General features: G+C 40.1%; 1 protein-coding gene across 1 annotated transcript; it reads left to right on the forward strand.

The window, feature by feature from the left end:
* Positions 1-1163: 1163 nt before the first annotated feature.
* LOC138892075 (uncharacterized) lies at positions 1164-6209 on the forward strand. The gene is made up of 5 exons (XM_070175770.1): positions 1164-1596; positions 2376-2678; positions 2829-3203; positions 4216-4724; positions 5949-6209. The coding sequence occupies exons 1-5, from the start codon at positions 1164-1166 to the stop codon at positions 6207-6209; spliced, it is 1881 nt and encodes a 626-aa protein (XP_070031871.1).
* Positions 6210-19398: the final 13189 nt, after the last annotated feature.

Raw genomic sequence — 19398 nt, forward strand, 5'->3', positions numbered from 1 at the left:
TCAACTTCAACAAGTACAAAATCCTACGCAAGTCAATGCCATGGAGGAAGTTAGTATGATGATGAACAAAAGAAGGCTGAAAGGTCCACAAGTGCAAAACCGAGTGGAGAATTATGTGCAAGAAGATAATGGGTTTGATCAAGATGAATCTTACGATGAACCAGAGGAGGAAATGCAATATGTGAACAACTTTCAAGGACAAAGAAACAAATCTCTAGGCTCGAATCAACAATAATGGCGACCTCAAGGTAATCAAGGGAATTGGAATTCTAACAACCAAGGTAATTGGAATGGTGGAAACAATCAAGGGAATTGGAATAGTAACAATAATCAAGGAAATTGGAGTGGTAGCCAATTGGAGTGGAAATAATCAAGGATATTGGGGAGGTAACAACCAAGGGGGATGGAACAATAATCAAGTCAATCGGGGGTGGGATTTTCAAAGGCCCCCGATGTATCAACAACCGAGCAACCCACCTCCTTATCCCTCCCATGGTCCAAATTCTTCCAACAATGAGATGGGACGAATTTAAAATATGTTTAAGCAAATGATGGAGAAAAATGCCGATTCCGATGCCTAACTTGCCTCTCACAATACATCTATCCAAAACTTGGAAGTCCAAATGGGGAAAATCTCTTAAGCCCTAAACACTCGTCTTAATGGGGCACTACCAAGTGACACGGTGGTGAACCCAAAGGGTAGAAACAACACGGGACATGCCATGGCCGTTATTACAAGGAGTGAAAAAGGTGGGGATGCACCCACCTCGAATCAACGAAAGGTTGTGGATGATGAGCAAGTGGTTCAAGAAGATGAGATCTCGGACAATGTGGTGAAAGCATATGAGGAAGTGCGGATTGATATTAATGACAATGTAGAGGAAGCTCAAGAGGAAGTGAACCCGTCTAGGGATCACATTGTTGACATACCGGAACCGGTAGTACAAAAGGCAAAGGCACCAATGCCTAGACCTCTTCCTCCATATCCTCAAAGGCTCGCCAAGTAAAATGATGAGAATCAATTCAAAAAGTTCATTGACATGATGAAGAACCTATCTATCAATGTACCATTGGTTGAAGCCTTGGAGCAAATGCTCGATTATGCAAAATTTATGAAGGATTTAGTGACAAAGAAGCGATCGATTAATTTTGAAACTATAAAAATGACTCATCAAGTGAGTGCAATTGTACATTCAATTGATCCCAAGTTGGAGGATCCCAGTGCTTTCACGATTCGTTGTACCATTGGGAGTGCCAAGTTTGTAAAAGCTCTTTATGATCTTGGGGCAAGTATCAATTTGATGCCCTATTCGGGTTTCAAGACTTTGGGAATTGGACAACCAAGATCCACATCTATGAGATTACAAATTGCCGATCGCACCATGAAGAGACCATTGGGAGTGATTGAAGATGTATTGGTTCGTGTTGATAAATTTATTCTTCCGGTGGATTTTGGCATTCTTGATTGTGAAGTTGATTATGAGGTGCCGATTATTCTTGGTAGACCTTTCCTTGTTACGGGGAAGGCTGTAGTTGATGTTGAAGCCGTAGAACTTACCTTCCGGGTTGGTGATGAAAAAGTGGTTTTCCATGTGTGTAAGTCCATGCGACAACCCAATAGAAAATAGGTGTGTTCTTTCATAGACTTGGTGACTGATGTGATTGTATATGAAACAAGTGTTGTGATGAATGTTGATGATACATTGGGGGTCGTCTTGCTTAACTTTGATGATGACGAAATGGATGGTTCATGGAATGTGTGAACTCGTTGCAAGGAATAGGGTCGTACACTTATGAGCCCCGCAAATTGTCCTTGGATCTTGAAAATAGGACAACTCCTCCAACAAAGCCCTCGATCGAGGAGCCTCCTATCTTGGAGTTGAAGCCATTGCCTCCACATCTTCGGTATGAATTTCTTGGCCCTTCTTCTACTTTACCAGTTATTCTTTCCTCTTGTTTGACTAACATGCACATAGACTCTACATTGGCGGTGCTATAAAAGAGGAAGAAGGCTATTGGATGGACATTGACAGATATTCGGGGGATAAGCCCCGCATTTTTCATGCACAAAATTAACTTGGAGGAAGGTGCCAAACCATCTATTGAACATCAAAGGAGACTCAATGAAGCCATACAAGGAGTTGTCAAAAAGGAGATCATCAAGTTGTTGGATGCCGGGGTTGTGTATCCCATTTATGATAGTTCGTGGACTTCTCCGGTTCTATGTGTCCTAAAGAAGGGGGCATGACGGTGGTCACTAATGATAAGAATGAGTTGATTCCAACAATAACAGTGACCATGTGGAGAGTGTATATGGACTATCGTAAGCTCAACAAAAGTTGCAAGGAAGGACCATTTTCCACTTCCCTTCCTAGATCAAATGCTTGATAGATTCCGTGCTTTCTATTATTTTCTTGATGGGTATTCTGGCTACAACCAAATTCTTATTGCTTCGGAGGATCAAGAGAAGACTACCTTTACATGTCCTTTTGGTACTTTTGCCTTCAAGCAGGTGCCATTTAGGTTATGCAATGCACCAGTGACTTTTCAAAGGTGTATGATGGTGATATTCACGGACATGGTGGAGGATTACCTTGAAGTCTTCATGGATAACTTCTCGGTGGTCGGGAATTCTTTTGATGATTGTCTCGCAAACTTGGATAAAGTGTTGGCAAGATGTGAAAAAACAAACTTGGTGCTCAATTGGGAGAAATGTCATTTCATGGTCGAGGAAGGCATTGTCCTTGGCCACAAGATCTCAAAGAATGACATTAAAGTTGACAAGGCAAAGATTGAGGTGATTTCTAAACTTCCATCTCCAACTTCAGCAAAAGGCGTGCGAAGTTTCTTAGGTCACGCGGGATTTTACCGGCGTTTCATCAAGGATTTCTCTAGAGTGGTGAACCCGTTGTGCAAGATTTTGGAGAAAGATGCTAAGTACCACTTCAATGATGATTGCATGAAAGCCTTTGAATTGCTAAAGTTTAAGTTGACTACTTCTCCCATTATTACCGCTCCAAATTGGAGTGTTCCTTTTGATCTCATGTGCGATGCAAGTGATGTGGGGCAACGCATCAACAAGATTTTTCATCCGGTCTACTATGCTAGTAAGACCATAAATAGTGCCCAAGTCAAATACACCGTCACGGAGAAAGAGTTCCTTTCCATTGTCTTTGCTATGGAGAAGTTCCGCCCGTACATGGGTGCAAAAGTCATTGTCCGCACGGATCATGCGGCACTTCGCTATCTTATGAGCAAGAAATATCCCAAAGCCCGGTTGATGAGATGGGTGATTTTATTTCAAGAGTTTGATATTGACATCCAAGATCGCAAAGGAAGTTAAAACCAAGTGGTTGACCACTTGTTTCGTTTAGAGGAGGAGGGGAGGCCACATGATGGCCTTGAAATTAATGACTCCTTCCCCGATGAGCAACTCTTGGCTATTTCAATGAAAGAGGTGCCATGGTTCGCGGATCTAGCAAATTTCCTATTAAGTGGTATCATCCCGAATGAGTTCTCTTCAAACCATAGGAAGAAGCTCAAACGGGATTGTCAATACTATTATTGGGATGAACTGTACCTTTTCCAGATTTGTACGAATGGAGTGATTAGAAGATGTGTACCGGAGGAGGAAAAAGTTGAAATTCTTGGGGCCTATCATTCTTCGCCATATGGCGGTCACTATGGTGGAGCAAGAACTACAACCAAAGTGCTAAATTGCGGTTTCTATTGGCCCACCCTTTACAAGGATACAAGTGATCAAGTCAAGCGTTGTGATGAATGTTAAAGGTCCGGTGGAATGTCGAAGAAAAATGAAATGCCCCTCACCACCATTTTGGAGATTAATATTTTCGATGTGTGGGGTATTGACTTCATGGGTACTTTTGTGAGTTCTTGTGAAAATACCTACATCTTCATCGTGGTTGATTATGTGTCCAAATGGATTGAGGTCGTTGCTCTACCCCAACAATGAAGCGAGAAGTGTGGTGGCATTTTTGAAGAAAAATATTTTCACAAGATTTGGTACTCCAAGGGCTATCATAAGTGATGGGGGATCGCATTTTTGCAACAAATCTTTTGACACCTTACTCACCAAGTATGGTGTCACTCATAAAGTCACAACTCCCTATCAGCCACAAGCAAGCGGTCAAGTGGAAGTCTCCAACCGGGAGATAAAGAGTATTTTGTCCAAAACAGTGAATGCTAACCGGACAGATTGGTCCAAGAAACTTGATGATGCTGTATGGGCTTATAGGACGGATTACAAAACACCTACCAGAATGTCTCCATACCGGTTGGTATTCGTAAAAGCTTGTCATCTTCCAGTGGAAGTTGAGCACAAAGCCATGTGGGCTTTAAAGAAGTTGAATCTTGAGTGGGATGTCACCGCCAACTTAAGGGTGGCACATTTGAACGAGTTGGATGAGTTCCGGTATCATGCATACACAAGTTTGTCCTTATACAAAGAGAAGATGAAATATCTTCATGACAACTGCATTTGGAATAAAGAGTTTAAAGAGGGTGATCTTTTGTTGTTGTTCAATTCGCGGTTACGGATGTTTCCCGGAAAGTTAAAGTCTAAATGGAGTGGCCCGTTTGAGATTGTGGGTGTGACACCCTTTGGTGCTTTGGACTTGAAGAATAAAAATGATGAGGTGTTTAGAGTCAATGGTCACCGGGTAAAGCATTATCTGGGAAAAGTTGGTGATGGCCACGTCGTGGCGGTAATTCATTTCAAATAATGGTAATCTGCATCGTGTCGCGATGTTAAATTAGGCGCTTCTTGGGAGGCAACCCATGTTTCTTTTTATTTAGATAGGTCTTATTTTGTACTAACTGGTTTTGAAGAGTGTTGCAGGAACTGTGCTCAGAAAAATTGGCTAAGTATGGAAAATGTGCGGACCGCACAATTTTTAATGCTATAGCAGAAGTCAACTGCGACCGCACAATTCTTGTGTGGACTACATAATTCTTGTGCGGACCGCACAATTTGAGATGGAAAAATGCAAACTCTCTCAAGTTTGTTTGTCAGAGAAATGGCCAAAGTGTGGCCGCACAAGGAAATGTACAGACCGCATCAACATCTGCGGCCGCACAGCTAATTATGCGAACCGCAGATCAGCGAAGGGAACTTGAACAACAGGTAAGAGAGTGCGGATAATAGAAGGAATTCTGCAGCCACACTCGTCTATTGAACCCTTAGCCAAAATTGATTAGTATAAATAGTAGCCCTAATGCTATTGTTGAAACTTTCCAATCTCTGAGAAATTAAAACAAAGGCTAAAATCTTGCACACAAGTGATTCAATCATCTGCCACTTAATTGAGCATCTGTGATCACTCCTTAACACCACTTCATCACCGGTATGTTCAAATCATTTCTAGGGTTCTTTAATTTTCTTAGTTTAGTTTACAATTTGTTAGTTATTTTAGACCATTTGTCAATTTCATATCTATGTGGGGTGTGAATTGTGTTAGGTAAACTCCTAGTTGCTAGTTGGGAATGGGTATTTGGTTTTTCATGTTTAAGTGATACTACAATGTCCAATTTGTGCATAAAATTGAAACCCTAAGAACTCTGCCGATTAAGTTTTGAAATGTGCGGTCCGCAGAAGTAAAGATTAGGGCTTTGGTAAAGCAAGATTGTGCGGACCGCACTTGAAATTGTACGGTCCGTAGAAATTCAATCGCGGCCGCAGAAAAGTGTGTGCGGCCGCAGATCAGGGCATTCTATGTCTTCAGAGAGTTGCCATTTTCAGGTGCCCATTGTGCAGCCTCACTTCAATGCTGCGGGCACACTTTAAAATTGTGCGGTCCGCACAACCCAATCTGCGGCCGCACTTGTAATTGTGCGGACCGCACTTCTCCACCCTGCATTCATGTTCTAAAATGTGTTATATGCCTGTTTACAATTGAACCATAACTAACTTCTGCTGTTGCTTATTACAGAAAATGTTCAGATACCGAGGTCGTGGTGACACATCAAAGGGGAGGGGTGAGCCTTCTAGAGGCAGAGGCAAAAGCAATTTACCCCTCGCCCTCCAAGGCGTAATCAACAAAAAAGCCACAATAGGCCGAGGAAGACGGCTCAAGCCCTCCGAATCTAGTTCATATGCCCCATCTCGGGAAGTATCAGAGGGCGGCTCAGTGCAAGAGCGGCCTGCTGTGCAATCATATCCACAACTACCTCAGGATAGATACCAACTTTGAAACGAGCCTACCTCTTCTGAGAGCACTTCTGAGGGTTCGGGAGGTAACAGTCAGGCTTCGGAACCTTCATCACACATGCCCCCAATGCACCTGCTACCATAATAGATGTGATGATCACCCAGACGATGGCCGAGAGGGTGATACCATAGTAGACGGCCTTGAGAGGCCGAAGAAGAAAGAAATTTGGGAAGATAGATTCGTTAGTCTTGCAGCCTTCTCTCGTTTCAGAGAGTGGTAGTCGTCGAGATCGCTCACTCTTGAGTGTCAGATCTTGTTGAAAGACCTTGATAGATATAACCCGGCGATGTCGAGACAGTTCCGGGAGCGGAAGGGTTGGACACGGTTCACTAAAAGTGTGATAGATGCCAAAGAGTACTTGGCTCGGAAATTTTACGCCAATGTGGAAAAAGTGAGGAACCTGAAAGTAGAACACCTTAAACACCTACTTGGGGTTTGAAGATGTTGAGCCAGTGCAATATTTGGAAAAGCTGGCTATGGGTGATGCAGCTCGCCCATGGCTAGGTGAGATTCTTGCAGCTCCGGGGCCACGTCCAGTTTGGATCACAGCAGGGGTTCCTATTTAGCGGAACACCCTAAATTTTGAGGCAAAGGGATGGCAAACATTTGTATGTAGCAGACTAGATCCATGCCAAAATGAAACAAATCTTCCGATTCCAAAGGCAGTTCTAGTCGCTTCTATCATGGCCGAGTATCCAATCAATGTGGGTACCGTGATGTCACCCAACATATCTTTGGTCGCCAGGCAAGGTGACACCTCTTACCCGTATCCAAACACTATCACTGAGTACCTTACGGATGCGGGGTTGGAGCCGAGGGATTTTGATACCAAGGTGCGGGCGAAGAAACCCTTCTCATGGTATTCTTTGATGGGTGGGGGAAACCCAAAGAAAAAGGTCAGCCGACTACTACCGTAGGCCAGTCTGATGATCCTTTGATGGTAGCTGCAGAGTCAGCAGACATGCCTTCTACTTTAGTAGTGCCTTCTACCAGTACAGTTGCCATGCCTCCACCTCCTTCTTCAGAGCCTTCAGCATCAGTTCCCTCCACCTCGACTTTAAGGCCGGTGCCTATGCCCACTCATCCACTATTTGCGTTGCGAGTCTCCCAGACACTGGCAAGCCTCAACAACTGGATGCAGACAGTTACTGCAAAGCTTTCTAACTTATCCAGTGCTTTTGTAGCACAATCATTCACCCCGACACCCCAGATTCCTCCAACAACGGAGGATACATTGAAGAAGATTTTGGAGAATCAGCAGACCATCATGAACACTTTAGTAGCATATGGAGCAGTGATTGAGGAGCTTGGGAAGCAGGTAAATAAGATGAAGAAATCCCAAGCATCCAAGAAATCATTAGACTGTCTGAGGAGAGAGGTCACCAAGATAGCAGTCGTTGGGGACCTTCCATTTGATATGCTGACGGAGACAGATCCAGCAGCACCATTAGCACCAGTGGCACCAGCTGGCCAGTTTGAGGAGCCAGACCTAGATGCCAACAGTGCTGAGGTGGTGCGCCAGATGTTTACCCACACAGTTCTCCCAGATCTGAGGATGATGAGATCTAGTTAGAGGAGACTGAAGGCGGTGACGCTGCTATGGACACAGCCACATAGGGAGTCCTTTTCACTCTTACCCTTCTTTATTCTTATTTTGTTAAGCATTGGGGACAATGCTTACTTTTATTCGGAGGGTGGGGTTTATTTGATATTTGGATGATTTGACATTTGGTTTGTAATAACTGATAACATTTTCCTTTTTCTTTTTATCATGTATAGATTCTCCTCTTTCTTTCTCTATTGATGAATATATTTTCTCTTTTCCTCCCTCATTATGTGTATTCATTATGCTTGCAGTAGCTTGCTTTATAGCTTTTTTATTTTATTTTCTTATTAGTTAATGTTTAATTCAGTAGCTTCTTGTTTAATCTAATAGCTTCTTTTTAATCTAGTAGCTTCTTTTTATGTTTGAGTGGACAATAAGCCTTTGGTTTTTTTAATGCCACGATTCTTTCCAAAGGTAGTTTTTGGGTGAACCAGGTGACTCTTTCCAACGATGGATGGCGTGACAACTTTCTTAAGGGATTGAGTCCGTTTTTGGTGTTTAGGTAAGAATAGTAGTAATAAGGAATAAAAAGACCTAATTGAGTCAAGCTCAAAGAGTCAAACATGCTTCACTTGGTACCAATACACTTAACTATGTGCTTATGGTTAAAAATAATTTTGTTTTTTGAAAGAAATAGCTCTAGTTAGTAACCTTGTGACTCTTGTATTGACTTAAGCAATCATTGAGTGGTTTAGTAGATCCATAGTGATTTTTAATCTTGAATATGATCATTGTGGGCCCTCGACTCTATCCTTTTTAACAATTCAGCTGCGTGAGAGGTGAGATATTTTTATTGCAAGTCCAAGTACCCGTGCAAATGGTCTAGAACTTGCCCCGAATATGTTTCTAGGCAAAATTTTAAGTTTTGCTTGGCTTGAGAAGTGATTGTATGCTCTCCTTGACCCGCTTGAAATTTTTCATGGCCCACCAATGTTGTTATCCTTAGTCAACTCTTTTGAGCCTAAAACCTTTCTTATTTGATCACCATGTTACAAGCCTTTACCCATTCTGTTGTGACACTCTCTTGGCACCCGAACTTTCCTTAACACTCTTGTAAAATAATTGGCTAAAAATGTAAGTTTGGGGGAGAGACGAGGAGTTTGAAAAAGGTATCAAGGCACAATAAGAGAAAAGAAATGAAGAGAAGGAAAGGCAAGAAAAGAAAATAAGAACAAAAAGAAAATGCAAAAAGAAAGTGAATAAGTTGAAGAGTTGAAGGGATTTCAAAGAATAGTAATGATGCAAAGCATGGAGAAAAAAAAGAAGGAGAAAATGAATATCATGACCAAGAAAGAGTGATGTTAAGTCTCTCTAGTTCCCCTAAGGAAAAGAAAATGCCTCAAAGAGTTGGCAAAACATGAGCCGATAAGAGGAAGTGGAGTGCTTAAGGAAATATGAACCCGTTCTAGTTAGTCCAAAAGCCTTCATTGCATTGCAAAAAAGTCCTACGTGATTTCAAATCGAGTGAACTTAAATTAGTGGTGATCTATATGAGGGACAAGCATATGATACTTAGAACCGTACTTGTGACATTCTTTTGAGAGAGATGAGCGAACCTTTCACAAATCTTTGAATTGAGTGCTATATTCTTTAGTGAGATATGCTAACAGAGAGTAGAGGAGGAGGAGTTTGGGATCCACAATAACCTACATGAAAGAGCGAGCTTCCTTGATGAATAAAGTCAACTCTTGATGCTCAAGTGTCACATTAGAACTATTTGTGCTTAAAAGCTCAACTCATCGCCTTGTTGATAATTCAAAAGTGTTGTGGGTAATTGTTAGTCCCAATTGATGTGTGATTGTTGCATCTTTGATTAGCTGGAATAACTTTTAACTTGTGGAAGTGAGAATTACATTATTTGCTTGAGGACAAGCAAAAGCTTAAGTTTGGGGGAGTTGATAAGTGGAGATTTTGACAAAGTATTAGCACCTTTTAGCTTTCATTTTAGTCCAAAAGCGTTTAATTGTGTTCCCGAAAACTGATGAAATATGCTTAATTGAAGGAATATTGAAAAATGAGCCTCCAAGATGAAATCCAACTCAAGAAGGAGTGATCTGAACTCAAGGACAAAAACAGACATAGAAGCTTAAAGTACGGACCGCAGAACATCATCTGCGATCGCAGATTGTGTAGAAGAACTTATCAGAGGTCTGTGAGAAGTGCGGTCCGCACATGAAATGTGCGGCCACAGAAGCTAGACAAGAGCAAAAGTTCAGAGAACCTGCATATCAAGTTCAACGGAAGTGCGGACCGCACAATTATTGTGCGGCTGCAGAATATCAGTTACGCGGCCGCAGTTGCATTTGTGCGGTCTGCAAAAGAGCCATGTGCGGCCGCACTCAGAAATGTGCGGACCGTAGAAAGAGAGAGATGCGGCCGCGGTTCCGAATTGTGCAGCCGCAAGATTCTAATCCTGTTAGGTTGAAGCAAAGTGCGGACCGCACATGGAATTGTGCGGCCGCAGAACCTCTGAAAGGGCATTTTTGTCCGAAAATTCCAGCTCTGTATAAATAGAAGAGTTTCACTTTTATAGAAAAAGTTTTGACATCGGCAGCTACAGTAGCCATTTTTCTTTACTCTCTTTAGTAGTTTTTTCCATTTTGAGCTTTTTAAACATAGATTTCTTTATTTTAGTTATCAATATGGGTTTAATTATCATTTCTTCTTCTATTTCTTCCGTCTTAAGCATGAGTAGCTAGATTTTCACTAGGGTTATGACCCAACCTTAGAGTGTAGACTTAATGGGTGTTTGATTTATTGCTTGTTTATGGTTGGGTGTTTATTATTTAGCCTTGTTCGTACTTTTAATTGTAGAATTAATAGTTACAAACATTAGCTCATGCCTATTTGACATGGTCTCTACTTGAGAAAGAGAGACTTAGTCTAGAAAAATTTGGCTAACAAGAAATTGGGGTGAATCAAGAGATTGATAGTCCTAATTAAAGGGTTGAATCTAGAGATAGTAAAACCCGACTTGAGCTTTGTATCAACGGTTTTGTTCAACACCCATTTGGACTTGAGAAAGCTAAATTGGGCAAAGTCACTCTCTGACCGGGATGTATTGAGTGGGTACTCAAGTGTTGATAGCTATAATACACCCTGACTTAATTACCTGAGGTTCGGACTAAAAACTCAATTACCCATTCACCCCCGAGCCCGATTATGTAATATTTTTCGAAATCCGACCTCAATTTGAGGTCAAAATGTCAATCTTACAAAAAACCCCAAATCCTCCCAAATCCCTAATTTTCTACCATGAAAGAATATAGGTTAGGGTTAGAAATTAATGGGTAATGATGGAAATGGAAGAAAATAAGTTAAAGTATACTAACCTATGAACCTATGACCGGATCGTTTATATAAATAGCATGTTCCCACAATACTATCTGTCTATCCATATTATATCAACCTTATATTCCTATGGTCTTGAATCTATCATGAACGAATATAGTACGATATTCAACTAAGCAAGATTGTTAGGTATATTCCTATCCTAACTGCAAAATCTTGCCCCGAGCCACGGGTTCAGAAACAAGCTCTCTCTAATTCTACTCTAGTCTAAACACGGCTTTCCCAAGCATAGCATAGATAATAAATAGAACTCAACTGCTGACCAAGCAATTAAGCAATTATACACAAAATTAGAGAAACAACCAAAGATGATAACTCAAATTAACGGTAATATAATTAATAAACTTCAATATTCATGAAAACCACAACCCTAGAATGCGGAGTTTATCTACACATAGACATGGTAGCAAAATAACAAATCATCAAGAAAAAGTAAATATTACTAAGTTTGATGGAAGAAAGATGGAATATGATGAATTCCGGCCTCCATGGCGGCTCTGTGCTCTCCCTATGTCTAAAGGATGTCAAAAGTAAGAAAATAATATTTTTCTATGTATTTATACCAAGTAGGGTTGGGCCTAGACGAAATCTTCCTTTCCTAGCCGAAATAGGAAAACTTGCAAACTTATTGCTTTTCATGCGTCGCCCCATGCGTCGCACTAGTACTTTTTCCTGTCAGACTAAAAAAAAACTCAGTCTCTAAACTTTGGAAATTTCTGACATAAAATTACACTAATGTGTCGTACCGTGCGTCGCACCGTGTGTCGCACATTGCCCAGTAGTTCATTTCTTCAGCAGTCACTTCTTCATTGAATTTTGACGTCCAGAATTGATCCTCGACCCCCGAACACGATCCCGACTTAATCCTTTGGACTTTTACTCAGACTTCATAGCTCCAAATAACTCGAATTAGCTCCATAATATCTACATAGCTTAGATTCACTCCTACGAGGCATAAAACACACAATTAGTGCAAAACACTAGTGATTAAAGCTCAAACTCAATTAAAGTGTAGCAAATTAGAGTATAATAAGCGACTAATATATGTAATTATAGCCTACCATCAACAACCCACACTTAAACCATTGCTCGTCCTCAAGCAATCAAACTACACTTTATATAGACACGACATATTTAAACAATTCTCCAAACTCATCACACCAAGAATCTTTAAAATAGACTAAGCACAAGAGTGTAACATCTTCACCTCAAGATTTGACTCACAAGTACCATGCATTATTCACAACTCACTCACTTACTCTATCATAGAGGTCAATGACATTACCCTTCCTTCATGAATCAAGTGCCCTCACACAACAAAAGAGAGTAGTTCCACACACAATAAAATTTAAGAATAATTAGGAACTCAAGATAGAAAGAATTCACTCACTCTCAGAAATAACATTCATATGTCACAAAAGATGCACCATAGACTTGCCCGTAGTGTACTACTCTAACAATTGAGCTCATTCAGTCTAGGATCAAGTAGGACTTTGATTGATTGTAATGTAGGCTGCGGGTCGGGTAGGATACATTTGGATATAAGAGCGACTACACCTCCCTAAGCACTTTAATACATACACTTTAACATTTAAAACCCCACACTTATGTCAAATCATAACTCCACCTTTACATCAATGTATATTAACTCTATACATCTTTAAGCACAATTACATCAAGAGTCACCACTATCAAAGAATATTTTTCACAGCAATACAACTATTGTTTTTCTTTCTTTTTCAATTCAAGTGGCTCTTACTTTTTCAAAATAGTGCACTTTTCTCCTTATTTCATTAGTTCCACTCAAAAGCCAAACCAACCACCCCACACTTTAACTTTTACAAAGTTCATTACAATTCAAGTGCTCATGTGAGGTGAAAAGGTTCAAATAGATGGTTAATTCAAATAAATGGGTAAGGCTTGTAATGTAGTTGCCAAAGAAATAGGAGTACAGGCTCAAAGGGTTAACTACGATACATAACAATTAGGCGGGTAAAATATATATATCTAACTCAATAAAGAAACGCCTATATCACTTCCAAGACTGAACAAAACTACTATTTCGCTTTGCAAATACACGTGGCAAGTTCTAGACATCAAATGCAATGCACAGAATAACACACAAACCTCACACACACATGGCACATAACTCACTCAAGATTGGACTAACCAAGACACTCTAGTCAAAGGAGTTAAGCAAAGTTAAGATCATACAATTTAAGGTACTTATACAAGAGTCAAAAACTGAGCCTAAGCGTCACAATCAAAGTACTCACTATTCTCAAGGCATAACAAAGTCAAGAGATATTGCTTCAATTCAATTCATAGCAAGATGGCTCCTACTCCTAACAAAAATAAAACTAACTACACTCGGTTCAAACAAAACCCTTGGAAAAGAACCGCGGTACAAAGAAAAACCAAGGGGGAATTATTACACTACCTAACAAAAGAAAATCTTTTTGTCTTTTTCCTTTATTTAGACTTAAACCCCTCAAGAAAACTATCGAATGAGATCCATCGTCAGGAAAAGTCCAATTTCTCTACTTTTTTTCATTTTGTTCCCAATATTTCTTAGGAGCTACTAAAATACTACATAACTATGAAAACAAAAATAAGAAGTCAACATTTTTCTAACACACTACTACTAATCATCTAGAGAAATTCTCCTACCCCACACTTAAAGGAGTGCAGTGTCCCCAATGCACAAATAAAGCAAAACAATAATGAAGGTGGACAAGAATCTCCCATAAAGGCCAAAGGCCGAAGTAACAGCGGCTCACGTGGTACTCAGACTTCCCCAAGGCATGGTCCTTTGTGTGGGCACCCCACACTTAGTTCTCACAATCTAGCTCGCTTTTTCACTCTTCCAATGGCTTTGCTTCCTATGCTTATAATTTTACAAAATAAAATTAGACACTACAAAAATAATATAATAAAAATAAAAATAAAAGAGGGTAGTAAAGCTGGGTTGCCTCCCAACAAGCGCCTGATTTAATATCGCGGTACGACTTGAACCACTTTTTGCCTCCACCTTGAACTTATGAATTGAGCCCCTAATTTGGCTTCAAGCTTTTTGTTATGCTTCCGGGATGGTGAGACAAATTTAATTGGGCCAAGCAACCAATATCGCATTCTACACTTCTTGGCCTTCGGATGAGGCATGTAATTCTATCTCTCTGGCATGACGAATTCAAGAATGTGAGCACCCTATTCCTCGTCCATTGGCTCCTCCAAAGGCTCAGATGTCTCGATTGTCATGTCATCATCCAAACACAATGTTGAAAAATGTATGGAATGAGGACCAGTACGCCCCAATTCTAGAATTACGTCACTATTTACATCCTCATATGTACACACACTATAGTCTTCAAATATAATATTATCTACTTCCTCACATGACTCTAGAACACTCTTCTCAGCATTGGCATCCTCAAGAAAAATAAGGTCTAATGCTTGGTATTCTCATTTTAGCTCCTCAATTTGGTCTAGAAGATTTTTTTCAGTTTCAGACAACTCATCATTAAATTGTTGGGTGTTGAACGCATCAACCTTCGCACTCAAATCTGCATCCAAATTGTGCAAAGCCAAGCCAAACTTGTCAATTTCTTGTGCAAGATCAACTCTCTCCTTCGACCAATCATTCACCAATTTTGTTAGAAGATAACGTCATTCCGCATATTCCCTTAATCATGAATATCCGTCCCAATACCAACCCTTACTCCCATATTCAAATTCAGACCTCTCAGAGTTCAGGTCATGACAAACCCAAAAGGACGGGCCATAAAAGTCTTCCGTCAACTAAGTGTCTTCATCAATAACCTTACCTTCGGATATTTCATCCCTAGATGTCATGTTGAGAGAACTATGAACACACTAAGAGAAAAATCAAATTGTTATAAAAATAAAAATATTTACAATAAGAACAAAATAAACAAAACCTATAAAGATAAGAGTAAAAGTCTAATCTAGAAAAATAACTAAATTGGAAAATTAAAAACTTGAACAGAAATCAATTAAAAGCTTAACTTAGATAAACAATCAATAACTAAGTCCCTGGCAACGGCGCCAAAAACTTATTGGTTCCCCAAGTACACGCATGCAGTGTTTTAAAAGGCATTTATGGGGCTCGCCCCTGGGCGGGGCACTTGCAAAACGCCCTGGGCTCATGTATAGGGCTTAGTTCTGTGAGGCTTACGCCCCAAGAGCCTGACCGTGCGCCCTAAACACGCCTAACGCCCAACGTTCGGGGTCCTCGCCTAACAGTTCTAACGCAAATCATGTGTCGAATTTCTTAATTAATATCGTTGACCTTCAAAATTCTTTAACAAATTAATGATAAAAGTTCTATTCATCGATAGAAATATGAAGATTGAGCATAATTCTAATAACGAGACATAGTTTTGCGAATTTATATCTTCACTTGTTATTGGTCGTATCTTAGTTCATTTGTCCCTCCTTGTTATACACTTTTATTAATTTAATATCTTAAGCTAATTTGTATTTATTCATAAAGGAGTAATATTTTAATTATCGTACTAATAAGATTTTATTAATTGTTTACTTTTAGGAAGGTAAAATGTGGAGTTTGATCAGTTTTTTAAAGAAATAGTAAGTTTTTAATTATTTGAAAGTTAAAGACGTTATACGTGATTTGTATGCATTAGTTATACTTAAGAATCATACTAGATATTTTACACACACACACACACACACACATTATATATATATTTCACATATTTATAGTTTTCTTCAATTTTTATGCAATTTTACCTGTTTATAAATAGTTGATGTCATTATATTATTTTATAAAATATTAAAAATTAAATACCTATGGGGCTTACGCCCCGTTCCTTGGGGGCTTATGCCTCGCTGAGGCATATGTAAAATGCCCTGCCTTACGTCCACATCTTTTAAAACACTGCACGCAAGTATACATGGCCGTCAAGTAATAAGGTGACTCGAAAGTCGGATGTCGAACCCACATAGACTTAGATTAACCGTTAACTAAGCAAGCTAAAATCAGTTAATTGTCCAAGATAATCAAGAGTTTGATTTTTCTATTACAACTACTATTGCGAAATTTAAACATATAACCCAGGGAGATATAGATTTCAGGGTTGTGGTCGGTTTATCAATCCTATTGAGTTCGTAATTACACCTGTTAATCCAAATTATCTATGATTGCTAGTTGACCGGATCATTTATATAAATAGCATGTTCCCACAATACTATCCGTCTATCTATAATATATCAACCCTATATTCCTATGGTCTTGAATCTATCATGAACGAATATAATATGGTATTTAACTAAGCAAGAATGTTAGGTATATTTCAATCCTAATCGCGAAATCTTTCCCCGGGCCACGGGTTCAGAAACAAGTTCTCTCTAATTCTACTCTAATCTAAACATGACTTTCCCAAGCATAGCATAGATAGTAAATAGAACTCAACTGCTGGCCAAACAATTAAGCAATTATGCGTAGAATTAGAGAAACAACCAAAGATGATAACTCGAATTAACGGTAATATAATTAATAAACTTCAATATTCATGACAACCACAACCCTATAACGTAGAGTTTAGCTCCGCATAGACATGGTAGAAAAATAATAAATCATCAAGAAAAAGTAAAAATTACTAAGTTTGATGGAAGAAAGATAGAATCTGATGCATTCCGGCCTCCGCGGCGGCTCCGTGCTTTCCCTAGGTCTAAAGGATGTCAAAATTCAGAAAATAACATTTTTCATGTATTTATACCAAGTAGGGTTGGGCCTAGACGAAATCTCCCTTTCCTAGCCGAAATAGAAAAACTTGCAATCTTATTGCTTTTCATGCGTCGCACTGTGCGTCGCCCCGTACTTCGCACTAGTGCTTTTTCTTGTCATACCCAAAAAAAAACTCAGTCTCTGAACTTTTGAAATTTCTGACATAAAATTACACTAATGCGTCATACTGTGCGTCGCACAGTGCCTCGCACTAGTGCATTTCTTCAGCAGTCGCTTCTTCCTTGAATTTTGTCATCTAGAATTGATCCTCGACCCCGAACCCAATCCTGGCTTATTCCTTTTGGCTTTTACTCAGACTTCAAAACTCCAAATAACTCGAATTATCTCCATAATAACTACATAGATCAGAATTACTCCTACAAGGCATAAAACACGCAATTAGTACAAAACACTAGCGATTAAAGCTCAAACTCAATTAAAGTGTAGCAAATTAGAGTATAATAAGCGACTAAAATACGTAATTATAGCCTACCATCAAGTAAATTCCCCATTGCTCCGCGTTCGCGACCCAGCTATCACGTTCGCAATGAATAAAATCACCTCAGCCCCAGTTTCCCCTTCATGATCGCGAAGCACAAAGCATCAGGTGACAACAGACTTAGAAAAAACTAGAAACTCTAAGTTCAAAATGGTCTGTAGCCTATCCGGAACTCACCCAAGCCCCTCGGAATCCAAACCAAACATGCACACAAGTGAAATAATATCATACGAACTCGATCGTGTGATCAAAACACTAAAATAACACCTAGAACTACGAATCAGACACCAAAACAAATGAAATTTTTAATGAAACTTAAGAACAACTCTGTTTTGTACCAAATTTTGCAGACAAGTCATAAATACTGAAATGAACTTATACCAAGTTCCGTAACCAAAATCCGAACCTGGTAGCAATAAAGTCAAATTACGGTCAAACTTAGAAATTCTTTAAACCTTTAAATTGCTAGTTTTCAACAAATTACGTTAAATCAAGCTAAGGACTTCCGAATTCAATTTCGGGCATACACCTAAGTCCCAAATCATCGTACGGACCCACCGAGACTATCAAAATATTGATCCGTGTCCTTTTATACAAAACGTTGATTGTAGTCAACTCAAATGAGTTTTTAAGGCACAATTTCACATTTTCATCAATTTCTTCATAAAAACTTTCCGGAATGAGGATACGGACTACACACGCAAATTGAGGCAGGCTAAACGAAGCTATTCGAGGTTTTGGAACACAAAAATGAAGGGTAAAAATATAAATGACCTATCGTGTCATCACATTCTCCACCTCTAAAACAAATGTTCGTCTTTGAACGGACATAGAAAGGTACCTGGACTGGTGAAAAGGTGTGGATATCTGCTCTGCATGTCCGACTCAGAATCCCACATGACTGACTCGATTGACTGACCTCTCCACTGCGCTCGAACTAAAGGATAACTCTTAGACCTCAACTGTCGTACCTGCCGGGCTAGAATAGCCACTGACTCCTCCTCATAAGTCAAATCCTAGTCCAATTGGACTGAGCTGAAATCTAACACATGGGACGGATCCCCGTGATACTTCCATAGCATGGACACATGGAACACTGGATGGACTGCTGATAAATTAGGTGGCAATGCGAGCCTGTAGGCCACCTCACCCACTCTCTCAAGAATCTCAAAGGGTCTGATATACCTAGGACTCAACTTGCCCTTATTTTCGAACATCATCACACCCTTCATGGGTGAAACCCGGAGCAATACCCTTTCTCTAACCATGAATGCAAAATCACGAACTCTACGATCGGCATAACTCTTCTGTCGAGACTGAGCGGTGCAAAGTTGATCCTGAATAATCTTGGCCTTATCCAAGGCATCCTGAACTAAAATATGTACCCAACAACCGAGCCTCTCCAAGATCAAACCATCCAACTAGCGAAGGTCACCGCCTCCTATACAATGCCTCATAGGGAGCTATCTGAATGCTCGATTGGTAGCTCTTGTTGTAGGAAAACTCAGCAAGCGGTTAAACGAATCCCAAGAACCCCCGAAATCCATAACGCAAGCGCAAAGCTTATCCTCCAATATCTGAATAGTGCGCTCGGACTGCCCGTCCGTCCGGGGGTTAAATGATGTACTCAACTCCACCCGCATGCCTAACTCACGCTATATGACCCTCCAGAAGTGCGAGGGAAACTGCGTGCCTCAATCAAAAATTATAGACACAGGCACACCGTGAAGACGGACAATCTCGCGGATGTAGATCTCAACCAAACGCTCTGAAGAATAGGTAACTACAATTGGAATGAAATGTGCCGATTTGGTCAATCTATCCATAATAACCCATATCGCGTCAAACTTCTTCTGAGTTCTTGGGAGTCCAACAACAAAATCCATAGTGATATGCTCCCACTTCCACTCAGAAATCTCTAACCTCTGAAGCAAACCACCAGTCCTTT

This window comes from Nicotiana tomentosiformis, chromosome 5, assembly GCF_000390325.3.
Source record: "Nicotiana tomentosiformis chromosome 5, ASM39032v3, whole genome shotgun sequence".
NCBI classification, from domain to species: domain Eukaryota; kingdom Viridiplantae; phylum Streptophyta; class Magnoliopsida; order Solanales; family Solanaceae; genus Nicotiana; species Nicotiana tomentosiformis.